This window comes from Geotrypetes seraphini, chromosome 15, assembly GCF_902459505.1.
Source record: "Geotrypetes seraphini chromosome 15, aGeoSer1.1, whole genome shotgun sequence".
In the NCBI taxonomy this organism is placed as follows: Eukaryota; Metazoa; Chordata; class Amphibia; order Gymnophiona; family Dermophiidae; genus Geotrypetes; species Geotrypetes seraphini.
Genome location: NC_047098.1, coordinates 69,069,220 through 69,082,475, shown reverse-complemented (window position 1 = coordinate 69,082,475; position 13,256 = coordinate 69,069,220). Strand labels below are relative to the sequence as shown.

General features: G+C 41.6%; 1 protein-coding gene across 2 annotated transcripts in view; it reads right to left on the bottom strand.

Moving 5' to 3' along the window:
* IFT20 (intraflagellar transport 20) overlaps positions 1-13,256 on the bottom strand; it is a 29,439-nt gene that overhangs the window by 13,509 nt on the left and 2,674 nt on the right. The window contains exons 1-2 of one of the 2 annotated variants that reach the window (XM_033921628.1): positions 9,475-9,613; positions 3,760-3,892 (exon numbers count right to left, since the gene is read on the bottom strand). In XM_033921628.1, the coding sequence (XP_033777519.1) occupies positions 3,760-3,886 (127 nt within the window). In that variant the 5' untranslated portion in view covers positions 3,887-3,892; positions 9,475-9,613. Of the gene's footprint in view, positions 1-3,759; positions 3,893-9,474; positions 9,614-13,256 lie in introns of those variants that run through there. The other variant, XM_033921629.1, reaches the window with a different exon arrangement.

Sequence of the window (13,256 nt, the reverse complement as noted above, 5' to 3'; positions counted from 1 at the left end):
ATAAAAAATGAGGTGTTTTTGATAGCTAGAGGCTTAAAATAAAATTGGAAAATCCAAAATGGCAACCACAGCAGCGTTTTGGTGCCAGAAAATGGCCTGGGAGAGCTATATAAAACTTTCAAAAATTCAGCAAAGGGGTATTTGGAAGAGGGGACCCTATAAGAAGCCCCAGAGACTCTCAAAAGTCCAGTTCTTCAACCACCCCAAAGTCTCGCATAGACTATACTCACAGACCTGTTTGGTGTTGTACCTATATCAGCTCACACTGCAGCTGGATAATGGAAAAGATTTCTGCCTCAGACAAGCATATAGGAGTCTTCAGCCGCTTGCCTCTTTGGGCTGCCTTTGCAGAAGGAAAAAAAACTGAGGTGTTGAGGCACTGCCCAGTGACACAAGAAGGCAAAGTTGAAATGGGAGATTAGGTTCTCACCTTTACTAATTTTCTTTATTGTAATGAGGAATATCAGTCTTGACCAATTAGTATTTACCCTCCTTTACTGCAAAGTCTGTAGAAAGCCTAATTTATACATTCTTCTGCTCTTCCTCCTTTCACTCTGGGCTGGATTTCTTCAGTCTGTTCAATATGTTTGTGAGCGACATTGCCAAAGGGTTAGAAGGAAAAGTTTGCCTTTTTGCAGATGATACCAAGATTTGTAACAGAGTAGACACCGAGGAGGGAGTGGAAAACATGAAAGAGAATCTGCAAAAGTTAGAGGAATGGTCTAATATCTGGCAACTAAAATTCAATACAAAGAAGTGCAGAGTAATGCATTTGGGGATTAGAAATTGGCAGGAGCTGTATGTGCTGGGAGGCGAGAGGCTGATATGCACGGATGGAGAGAGGGACCTTGTGGTGATAATGTCTGAAGATCTAAAGGAGAGAGGCGTGACCAGTACAAGAAAAAGTGTTGATACCCCTGTACAGGTTGATGGCGAGGCCCCACTTGGACTATTGTGTTCAATTTTGGAGACCGTATCTGGCAAATGACATAAAAAGACTTGAAGCGGTCCCCCACCAGAAGGAACTGGGGATCAATCCCCTCATCTGGGTCTCCCACCCCTCTGAGCTTTGAATGGCATCCTCGGGCGACAAATGATGCTGTTGCTGCCTCAATTGTATCTTAATGACAAAGTTCAGTCTGCCCTTCAAAACCACTCCACCTTTACTGGGGAGGGAGGTACATTTAATAACTTGCATCATTAGGGAATTCACCTTTGGTGTATTAAACAGCTGCTGGATCTTGGTATTCATCAGGTATAGCTTAGTCATAGACTTGGCTGCCCTCAGGGGTCATATTGGTAATGTCTGGATTCAAGGGAAAGCATGTTACCTGTGCTGCTCATGAGAGATCACTGCCTAGCAGAGGTCTGGGGCGACTCCAGTTTTAATTCGAGGGATTCTGCAATGATTTCCTGCAGAATGGATGGCTTGAACAGCTTGTGCACCATCGAGTCCAGGGCTGCCATCTGGTGGTGGTCTAGCCCACCAAGCTGAATGAGAATGGGTGAAGGGAGGGGGCATGAAAGAGGCTAATTGGGGTAAGTCAGTTCAGAGCAGACAATATACAAGGCATATGAAATTATATGGCTGAGATGGGGAAAGGACAGGAAGTGGAAATGAGTGAGGTTATAAGGATCATCAGGAGTAGTGGGAGTGTTAGGAATAGGGGGAATGCTGGGGAGGAAATGAGCCATAACGTAGGAGATTGATGAAAGAGCAACTTAGTAAGGGAGAGCTGAGATAGGGGGGGAAAGAAGAGAAGTACGATTAAATAGTGAAAGACAAATGCTGATGCTATGAAAAGAGTGTTTTTCTGTTGCCATGACATAGTACTTGAAGAAGTTTATGGGATCACCAGTGGCTCTTTTTCTCTATAGCTACAATACTCAAAACTATAATCACCTTTAACATTGCCAGTGTGACTACTGCATGTACTGAAGAATATATAATATCACATCTGGAGCAGGTTCAGTTCTGTAATTAGTCAAGACTAGTATTGAGAGCAGGGGGAATCGAGGTCTGAAGGGGGGTCAAGGGTACTTTCATTGTAAACACAGCCACATGCTAAAGAATTACTATGTTTTTTGTATACTGTAATCCTTGAACCTGGTTACTGTACTTGTTAACATGTGAAAATTTAAAAAGAAATTGGTACTTAGTCTGTGAATGACCTCAGATGCAGACAATTAACCAAAACAGGCCCATGTAGGGTGTTTCTATAACATTTTCTCCTGTCCATTAAAATTCCTGGGGCCAGCTACATTTTGGGGTTTCTTTTGCATTTATAGTTTAATAACTGCAATATGTAGCATAATAGTTACAAGGCAGTATTTAAATCCAGATTCAAAGCCCCCTTTCAATTCCAAACTCTAACCCAACTGCTAAGCACCAAAATCTGTCTTTATCATTCCCTCTGTAATTTCCCCACCTGAACACTGTGTATTAATGCACCTTCTTGTCCCATTTGTCTGTCTTGACTAGATTGTAAGCTCTTTTGAGCAGGGACTGTATCGTCTGTGTTTTGATGTACAGCCACGTATGTCTAGTAGTGCTATAGAAATGCCTTGAAGCTTTTATGAGGCCTACAAATATGAGGGATCTTCTAAATGTTTCTGCAATTTTAGTGGGGGGTTTTTAAACACTATTTATTAAATATCTCAAAAGCAAATGACATCACTTTTCCACAAAATCGCCCTGTTTTGCAATACATTTTTCCCAGCGTCTACATTTTGAAGAACCCTCGTAGTTTGTGGTGATAAACCTTAAAGAATGTGGTTTTAAGTATAATTTGAGAAGAGATTGCTCCCAATTTTCCATGCTGTGTCTGCAGAACTTTCTCCCTTCCTTCTCCCATATAAACCACTCGGCACTGGCCTTATTTTCCCGAATTACTGAGTAAAAAAAGGTCATAGTTTGATAAACTTCAAATTGTTAGAGCTGCTATGGTAGTTTTGTAGATTTTATGTAGATCTGATTATCTAGAATCATTAGAGATGGTGAGTTAAACATTTTGCATAAATAAATACAGAAATTAATGGGTTTTTTTCATCCAGAACTACTACTGATAATTAGATCTGGAGTGACAAATTTTACCTATATTTCACAATACTTTTTTCCAACTGGCACAGCTCAGAATTGTCCTTCCATAAGATTGGAAAATGCAACTGAAGTACAGGTTTCAAATTATTTTACTCGGGTTGGATCAAATCAACCATTTAAAATTGCCCCATCTTCTGCTGGTATACACACTGAACTAGCATATAGGCTTTTATTCATGCCACAAAGGGACAGGGGCGGGGAAAGGTCTGCAAGCCTTGAACCCCCTCTACCTACAGCATGAGCTGGCCACTGAATTTTGAAAGGAAAGCCCTTCAGTACACCAAGAAAGGAAGATTTGTGGGAGTGTGTGGTGCAGTTGTTAGTGCTCCAGCCTCGGCACCCTGAGGTTGTGAGTTCAAATCCCGCACTGCTCCTTGTTACCCTGGGCAAGTCACTTAATGGGAAAAATGCTTGAGTACCTGAATAATTTGTAATCTGCAAAGAATTGTAGAATATAATTGTTTTTTTTGTTTTAAAGGATTCGATGTGAAGCCACTGACACGCCATCCTTGTGCCAAAAAAGTGCTCCAAGAAATTAACACAGATACATCTCTAGGCATTTCCTGAGCTTCATTCCCACACTGCTGCCCTCTGTGGGGTTTATATCATCCCTTAAAAACATCTGAAAGAAGGTCAATAGAGAACATCTAAGAGCTTACTGTCCACAAACTCCCTGCATTCTTCTTTGAGTTCTGTTGTTTGCTGTGCAACATCTGGATCCAAAATCCGCAATTTGTTCAACTCATCGAAGTGTAGACCCGCATCTCCCAGAATGTCTTTGGCCATAGTTATCTGACATCAGGGCAGAAGAGAAAGCAAATTAGGTGACATACAAATCCATGAAACCCTTTATTACTGTTTGATTCCCATATTTTCTAACTAAGCAGTAACGATCAATATTTTTATAGGTTTTTAGACTGAAGTGAAACCAATCGCCTAAAATTCATTTTACATGTCAGATATAACACCATGGAAAAGTTCTAAATTATACCAAGCTGTTTCCAGGGATGCTGAACTGGGCCAAATGGTTAGAATGTCAAACTCTTATATGTATTTTAGAAAGCTATTAAAACCCCCATCTGTTCTCAAAATTCCTGCAATCCCTCCAAAGTAACTTATTGATATGAACTATTGTTAACTTCAGCCCATCTCTTTTGTAAACTGCATAGAACCAAAAGGCTTTTGCGATATGTAAATAAAACTTTATGTTATGCTCATCACACAGCCAGCAATGCTCTCTCCGTGTCAACGCACTGAAGTTTCCCCTTGTTTATCTCGGGGGGAAAATGCTCAGTCTATTGAGACTGACATGAGGGAAGCCACTACTTGCCTGGATTGGTGGCATGGAAAGCTGCTACTATTTTGGGGTTTTACTGGGAATTGTGACCTGGATTGACCACCGTGAAGACGGGCTTCCATTGGTCTCACCCAGTAAGGCTATTCTTATGTTCCACTCCTAAATGCCGTCTAGATATAACCCGACTGGTAGACTCAAATTATTCATTAATTGTTTATTAGAGAACCATATAGCATTTATCATATGATACAATTCTATTTGGTACATCAATGAGAATAAAAAGTCAAATTTCAGCAAGCAATAATAAACTTTTATTGATTATGACAGGAGTCGCCATACAACATATCACCAAAAATTTGAAAAATTATAGTAGACTTAATTATACATTCTGGTGGAACTCATTGTGCCATATTTACAAAATGGAAAGAACAATTGCCATACAACAAGGAAATTATAATAATTTTAAAAAGATCTGGGGGTCATTAACAACTTATTGCAATGATTACCGGTAGATGCCATTTTTCATTGAAAGAACATTTTTAATATGGGGGGAGTGGTATTTAAGTTTTATTTTAGATAAGAATGTAATATCATATGAAATTTATGATTAAAATATTGGTGAGTGGGGAGGGAATAAATTTATGTTTTTAAGATAATAACTGAAAGACATTCAAGTGATGTGTATAAATTTAAATGTTATAATATTGTGCACTTGATGTAAGATGAAAAATGAATAAATATTTTGCAAAAAAAATTATTAATTTGATTGTTTACACAATATTGCTCTTTCAAACATATGCTTGGACTTGTTCTGTGACCTCACTGTTTGAGCTAAGGAGGATTACCATATGGCTCCAGGAAAAAAAAGAGGATGGATTGAGACAACCGGGTTTTACATCCATTGAAAGCAATATGCTATATGCAAACCCTATAGCTAAGTGAAATATTGCATTCTCTCATTTTTGTAGCTGGCGTTGAGATTTCAGATTATCTGTTATATTGCTTTGAATTTGTGCTTTCTCAAAAAAGAAAACCAAAACAAACATTTCAAACTTTGTCTTAATCTGAACTTGCGCACATATCTCAATACTAACCAGTTTTATCGTTTACTGTTTGAGACTTGGGAGGTTAGGCGTTCGTCTAGGAAAACTTATTTTTTATGGAAATTTGGGATCCATATATTCAAAATCTTTTACCTAAAGCAAGTAGTTTAATTTTCAATGATTTAAATTGAAGCTAGGGTTAATTAAATAACATTCCAGTTCTTTATTCTTATTATTCTTTATTTTTGTCAACTTTCATCTGGGTTGGGGGGATTAGTTTATGGGTTACTTTATTTCTTTTAATAAAATGTTTGAACATAATAATGAGGGTAGGGAAGAGGGGAGAAGGGAATGTAGGATTGGGAACGTTTTAAGGTTTGAGATGGATAATATGGAAATATATTTTGGAGGAATATTAGAAATATGTATGAAATTATTTTGGTGAATTTAATTGTTATGAGAATATTATGCATTATATTTCTGTATATTTGTTTAATTCCTTCAATAAAATGTTACAAACTAAGACTAACTAGTAACACAGCAACTCTAAGAGCCAAGTGGTGTTGTAAAGAGGGGAGCCGGCACCTCTCGACTCCCCCACCCCACGCTACGCTTGCGCCCTCCATTCCCCGCCCCTGTAGCTTTCTCCAATTGTCGTCAGCGTGAGAAGCTACTCTAGCCTGTTGCTCACGCAGGCCTGGTTCCCTCTGAAATCACTTCCGGGTTGCGGGGCCAGAAAATGACATCAGACGGGAAGCCAGCACAAGCAGCAGGTGGAGAAGCTGTTCACCCACTGGTGAAGATTTAGAGGGATGGGAGGGGGAAGGGATGGCGCGAGTGTGGTGTGGGGGTGCGGAAGGAGCAGAAGCACCTCCCACCCCCACTACACCACTGATTGTACAGTATAGCCCTGATTTTGCTTTAAGCATAGAATCTAATATTTTCCCTTCAAGCTTCTACTCTACTGTCAGCTAGTAAAAAAAAAAAAAAAAACCTTTTCCTTTACTTTTTGGGAAAGTTTGTTCTCATCTGAATGAAGGATTTTAGTCTCACATACCCCTCGCTTTGCTACTGTTATATAGACAACCCAATAACCAAGAATACTTCTCAGTCAATTCTCCTACCAATCAATCAGGATGACTTTTATTTAGTGCAATCATTAAGAATATATGAATAGTCTTACTGGGTCAGACCAACGGTCCATCAAGCCCAGTAGCCTGTTCTCACGGTGGCCAATCCAGGTCAGTAGTACCTGGTCAAAACCCAAGGGGTAGTAATATTCCATGCTACTGATACAGGGCAAGCAGTGAGCGAAAGGTTTCAGCAAGATCATTTTCTTGGGCGCTAATCCCCAAGGTGGACCCTAGCATCCAGTAACTGTGATTTGAGTTATTCTTCCCAATGTGTATCACTTTACATTTGTCCACATTAAATTTCATCTGCCACTTGGATGCCCAGTCTTCCAATTTCCTAAGGTCTGCCTGCAAGTTTTCACAATCCGCATGCATTTTAACAAATTTGAACAGTTTGTCATCTGCAAATTTAATCACCTCGCTCGTCGTTCCAATTTCTAGATCATTTATAAATAAGTTAAATAGCACCGGTCCCAGTATAGAGCCCTGTGGCACTCTACTGTTTACTCTCCTCCATTGAGAAAAATTACCATTTAACCTACCCTCTGTTTTCTATCCGATAACCAATTCCTAATCCACAACTGAACTTTGCCACCTATCCCACGACTTTTTAATTTTCTCAGGAGCCTCTTGTGAGGAACTTTATCAAAAGCTTTCTGAAAATCTAGACCATATCTAGACCATATCTAGACCAAAACCATATCAGCCGGCTCACCTTTAACCACATGTTTATTCACACCTTCAAAGAAGTCAAGCAAATTGGTGAGGCAAGATCTCCCTCGGCTGAACACATGCTGACTGTCTCATTAAATCATATTTGTCTACGTGGCCTACCATTTTGCCCTGCCTTGAAGTGAGGCTTACCGGTCTGTAATTTCCCGGATCTCCCCTGTGGTGCTTTAGTTCCAAGGCACACCATCTAGAGCAGTGTATCACAAACTGTGTGCCTTCTGAGAATTCTGGTGTGCCGCAAAACACTGGTGAGGAGGAGAGTCATCCACACCGACTGCCTGCCTACAGAACGTTCCGCTCACAGCGAGAGGCACATCCTGTAGGAAGTCAGCCAGCGCAGATGACTGTCCTCCTGGCTGGTGTCTCTCCTCCTTTCCCCGCACCTCTAGAATTCCTCCACCGGAGGGTCACCGTTTTCCTCTCCACCACCTCCCTTGGGATACAGACATTTAAATACTTGAAAGGTATTAATATAGGACCAAATCTTTTCCAGAGAAAGGAAAATGGTAAAACTAGAGGGCATGAATTCAGGTTGTGGGGTGGCAGACTTAGGAATAATGTTAGGAAATTCTCTTTCACAGAGAGGGAGGTAGATCCCAAGGGAGGTGGTGGAGATGAAAACAATGACAGACTTCAAAAAAGCATGGGATGAACACAGAGGATTTCTAATTAGAAAATGAATGGTCTAAAACAAACTACGGCCGGTACTGCTAGAAGCTCCAGTGACAGGATGGTTAGGAAACGCTGGAGTGGGCTTCAAAGGCAACTCTAGTAGTGGGAACCTAAAGACAGTACCAGGTGGACTTCTAAGGTCTATTGCCCAGAAATATTAAAGAAAAGACAATTTAACCATGAATATACTGTATAATAAGCGTGACTATTGGGCAGACTGGATGGACCATTCAGGCCTTTATCTGCTGTCATTTACTATGGTACTATGTAGAAACATAGTAATTAGCAAAGGTTGCTAATGGTAACATGCATCAACATAAAACATAAAAATGAAAGGAATCTTATGCAACAGGCTGTCCACGTGGCTTATTGAGCTAACACAGTCCAGATGTTCCTGCTTCCAAGTATAACTGAACGCTGTCACTAGAACAAACACTTCTTCCCTCAGCCACAGGCACTGTTAAATGCAAAGTTTTGAGTATGTGGCACATTTTGGTAGCTTCTGAGAGTCTTCGTTCCTGCCATGGATCCTCATATTTTCTGTATCGGCAATCTTCAATCTGTACCACTCAGTGAGACGAATGCCAAAAGTTCTCTCTAGTTAACAGCATTAGAGCATACATCACGAATGGGCACACAAAATAATACATATTACAATGCAAGCTGAGAATAAGGATCCTCCCCAGGCCAAAAGGTTGGCCGACCCCCCCCCCCCAATTTAAATTAAATTGGCCTGTGTGCTTAATTTCATTAAGAAAGATTTTTTAAATTAATCTCAACAGCACGTTCATCTTGTTCTAATAAATGCCAATGCACTTAGGTGGTTTGTTGCATTTGAATTGGCATCTTCTTGATTTCTTAGCCAGCTGAATAACTCCGTTTCTAAGACTTGGCCCCTTTTCTTGAATTATGACACATATATGTGTGTTACTAAGGACAGACAATCCAGATTCTTAGTAATAGCAGAGTGACTGGCTGGAAGCAACTGAAAAATGGCCACTGGAGAGGGGGCCCAAATCGAAGCACCAGCAGGCCAGCCTGGGCACATTCCTTACAGAAATTAAAGTGTTAGGCTCTGTGTAATCCAAAGAGCCCATCAGATGATGGGGTCAGATCTGGTACCACATTTTTGTGATAGTGAGCCATTTACTTCACTGTGATCGTCTTCGGTTGATCAGAGATATCAAGTCACATGCATGCATTGTGCTGCCCTCACAGGCTTCCCATGCCACACACATTGCCTACAGCATGCCACCAGCGGCCTGGCATCTCACCTGTGTGTTTCCACTTCTTTAGCACTCTCCTTCATCCCCCCCCCCAACCCTTGAGGTGTGGCATCTCTGTCCCTGCAAGCTATTTCTCCCACCCATGATCCAGCATCTTGATTTGACAGCATGTCGCCCCCCTCCCTTCCACTGCTTGTAACTCAACTATCCCCAGGTCCCTCCACTAATGAGACCAGATGGAAGCTGGACAAGAAGGACATGATGGCCTCACCACAGTTCTGTCTTGATCATCTTCCTTTGGCCTCTTTGGAGAAGGAATACGTGTCCGTCCAGGCTCTCTCCTCCCCACCCGCACTACCGATGCAGCCGGCTGTCATCCGCTGGGTCACCCCCCCCCCCTCCCCTCCCCGGTGACGCCTTACGCCCCGCCTCCCCGTCTGACGCACGTTCCGCTTTCCGGGTTTCTTCAAAGCTGCTGCAGTAGAGGCGAGTTTTGGAATCTTGCACCAACCGCGTTTCTTTGAGGTGCGTTTGTGTAGTTAAAAAGTCTGGAAAGATTGCGCCATAGCAAAAGCATCGATGCATTAAGGGCTTTGCAAACACAGATGCACTCTAGTGCCCTGGACGTCAGAAAAGGAGCCAGACATCGCTTTATTCTTCTAATCCAAATGATTTCTAGGAGAGAGCAAAGCCACAGCACAACTTCCAGCCTTCGGATCCCAGTGCATGCTGGCAACAGAAGAATTGCCAAGACTAGCCCTACCTGCCTAGCTCTTGGTCACCAGGAACTTGGCTAACTTTGTCTTGAATCCCTATGACAGACTCCGAAGTGTGTTCCAGTTTTCTACCACTCTCTAAGGCAGGGGTGTCAAAGTCCCTCCTCCAGGGCTGCAATCCAGTCGGGTTTTCAGGATTTCCCCCAATGAATATGCATTGAAAGCAGTGCATGCAAATAGATCTCATGCATATTCAGTGGGGAAATCCTGAAAACCCAGCTGGATTGTGGCCCTCAAGGAGGGACTTTGAGACCTGATCCACATCAAACAGGCTTTTGACAACATCATTTGACTGAACACTCTTTAATTGGCCTGACATCTTCTGTCCTTTATTTTTGGGATCATCATCTATTGCAGGGGTAGGGAACTCCGGTCTTCAAGAGCCATATTCCAGTTGGGTTTTCAGGATTTCCCCAATGAATAGGCATTGAAAGCACTGCATGCACATAGATCTCATACATATTCATTGGGGAAATCCTGAAAACCCAACTAGAATATGACTCTGGAGGACCGGAGTTCCCTACCCCGATCTATCAGTTCTCCTCATATCTCAAAGTCCCTCCTTGAGGGCCGCAATCTAGTTGGGTTTTCAGGATTTCCCCAATGAATATGCATTGAAAGCAGTGCATGCACATAGATCTCATGCTTATTCATTGGGGAAATCCTGACTGGACTGCGGCCCTCGAGGAGGGACTTTGACACCCCTGCTCTAGGGTTACCATAGGGCTCCAGGAAAAGGAGGACAGAGACACCGAGGGTATATTTCTACTGAAAGCAATGGAAGTAAAACCCGGATGTCTCAATCCATTCTCCTTTCCCTGAAGCCCTATGGTAACCCTATATCACATTTAACTTGTTATACCCAGAAATTCAAGGCTGAAGTCTGGATGTGGCCCCGCATTGAATTTCCAGATTTAACGCCAGCCAAAATACTTAATGCCATCACCTAAATAATGAGGCTCATGTGTTCAATCAGCACCTCCTCCCCTTTTCCTGTGGATTAAATTTTTAAAGATCATATGCTTTTTTAACACCCTACCTATATGTTATTCTATTATTAATTTATAGCATAGGCCCTCTTTTATCTTTACTTTTTTTTCTCTATTCACTTCCATGTTGATTTTATCATTGTAATCTGCTTTGTTGCAATGATTTGTGACGTGTGAATAGAATTGTCAACCTAGTGGTGGGAAATCTCTCGTCTAGGGTCTAAAGCAGTGGTGACCCTTAGCCAGTCAGGTTTTCAAGATATCCCTAATGAATATGCATGAGAAAGATTTTCATATAATGGAAGTGACAGGTATGCAAATCTCTGGTCTAAAGACTGAAATGCTTCCCACTTGCACCTACCCTCTCTAGTGCTAGGTCCAAAATAGTGGCTATAACCCCTGTGGCGTAGTGGTAAAAGCTACAGCCTCAGCACCCTGAGGTTCAAACCCTTCCTACTCCTTGTGACCCTGGGTAAAGCCAATCAATCCCCCGTTGCTCCAGGTACATTAAATAAATTGTGAGGACAGACAGGAATAAATGCTTAAATACCTGAATAAATTCTGAGCTCCCCTGGGAGCACAGTATAGAAAATTCAATAAATACCAGTAGAGATCAATCTGCCAAATTTACTCCTGATTGGCAATTGGTAAGGGTCAGTCACCATTTTGAAAGCAGTGCCAGAGAGGAGATCATGTCTGTCCTTCGACCCTAGACAGCAGGGAATTCCCCAAGTATGGGTGGAAAGGTTGTAATCTTGTGCATCATGGAAGGGAAGTACTGCTGGGGGCGAGCATGTGATTTATCTCTTATTTATGGGGCTGCAATTCTTGCATTAGCAAATAATGGCAACACACTTGCATTTAACATGTCTTAATATCTGCCATGTGCAGTAAATGCAGGACAGATATTTGCCATAACCCTAGTGTTATCACGCATGCTTTGAATTTGCATACCTTTAGTCTAGCATATGAATAAAGGGGCCTCTTTATGTACAACTTTTCATAAGCTGAGTTCAAATTTCTGCAGTATAAGCCAAGTGTACTTTGGCAAGTATATAGGAGGCAATATTCTGTTGTAGGTTTGGAATTGGACAGAAAAGAGATGGTAGAATGGAGGAGGGTGAGGGGAGAAATGATTGAGGGCTACAAAATCTTGAGTGGTGTAGAACGGGTAGCAGTGAATCTTTTTTTTTTACTGTATCAAAAATTACTAAGATTAGGGGGCATTCAATGAAGTTAAATGGAATTACTTTTAAAACCAATGGGAGGAAATATTTTTTTTTCAGAGAGAATAGATGGAGCATTGGTCTGACCCACCAAGACTATTTTTATGTTCCTCCAGGAAATTGTCTAAACCTTTCTGAAAACCAGCTACATTAACCACAACCTCTGGCAATTGCCAGAGGTTGTGGTTAATGTAGCTGGTTTTCAGAAAGGTTTAGACAATTTCCTGGAGGAACATAAAAATAGTCTTGGTGGGTCAGACCAATGCTCCATCTAGACCGATAGCCTGTCTTCATGATGGCGAATCCAGGTCACTAGTATCTGGTAAAAAAAAAAAACCCACACCAAACAGTGGCAACATTCCATGCTACCTATCCAGGGCAAGCAGTGGCTTACCCCCATATCAGTCTCAACAACAGACTATGAACCTTTCTTATGAGTGTCCTCTAGTCTTTGCAATTTTTGACGGAGTAAAAAATCTAGAGTTACCATATGGCTTCAGAAAAAGGAGGATGGATTGAGACATCCGGGTTTACTTCCATTACTTTTTCAATGGAAGTAACACGTAGATGTCTCAATCTTTCCTCCTTACTTCCATTGCTTTCAATAGAAGCAAAACTCTGATGCCTAAATATGTCCTCCTTTTTCTGGAGCCACATGGTAACCCTAAATTAATCCACTTGTACCTGTTCTACAGCACTCAGGATCTTGTAGACTTCAATCATATCTCCCCTCAGCAGTGGCATAGCTAGTATATGTAAATTATACACTTTCAATTGGAGACTGTTGAGATAAAATGATGTTACAGTGATGCAGAGATAATGAGAAGCCAGTGAAGCTCAGTGTTAAGTTCAAAAAGAAGGAAAAAGCCTCAGAACGGGCCCTCCCACCACCACAAAGGTGGATATAATAGGTGGTTGAGCGGTAACCTCACAGGCAAAACCTTCGTTAAAAAAGAGCACTGCAACACTTGAGCATAAACCGTGCTTCACATAAAAAGTATCCAGACAGAGGAACTAATTCCACTTATCTTAATGCTGATCGGCACACCAATGGTTTATGCT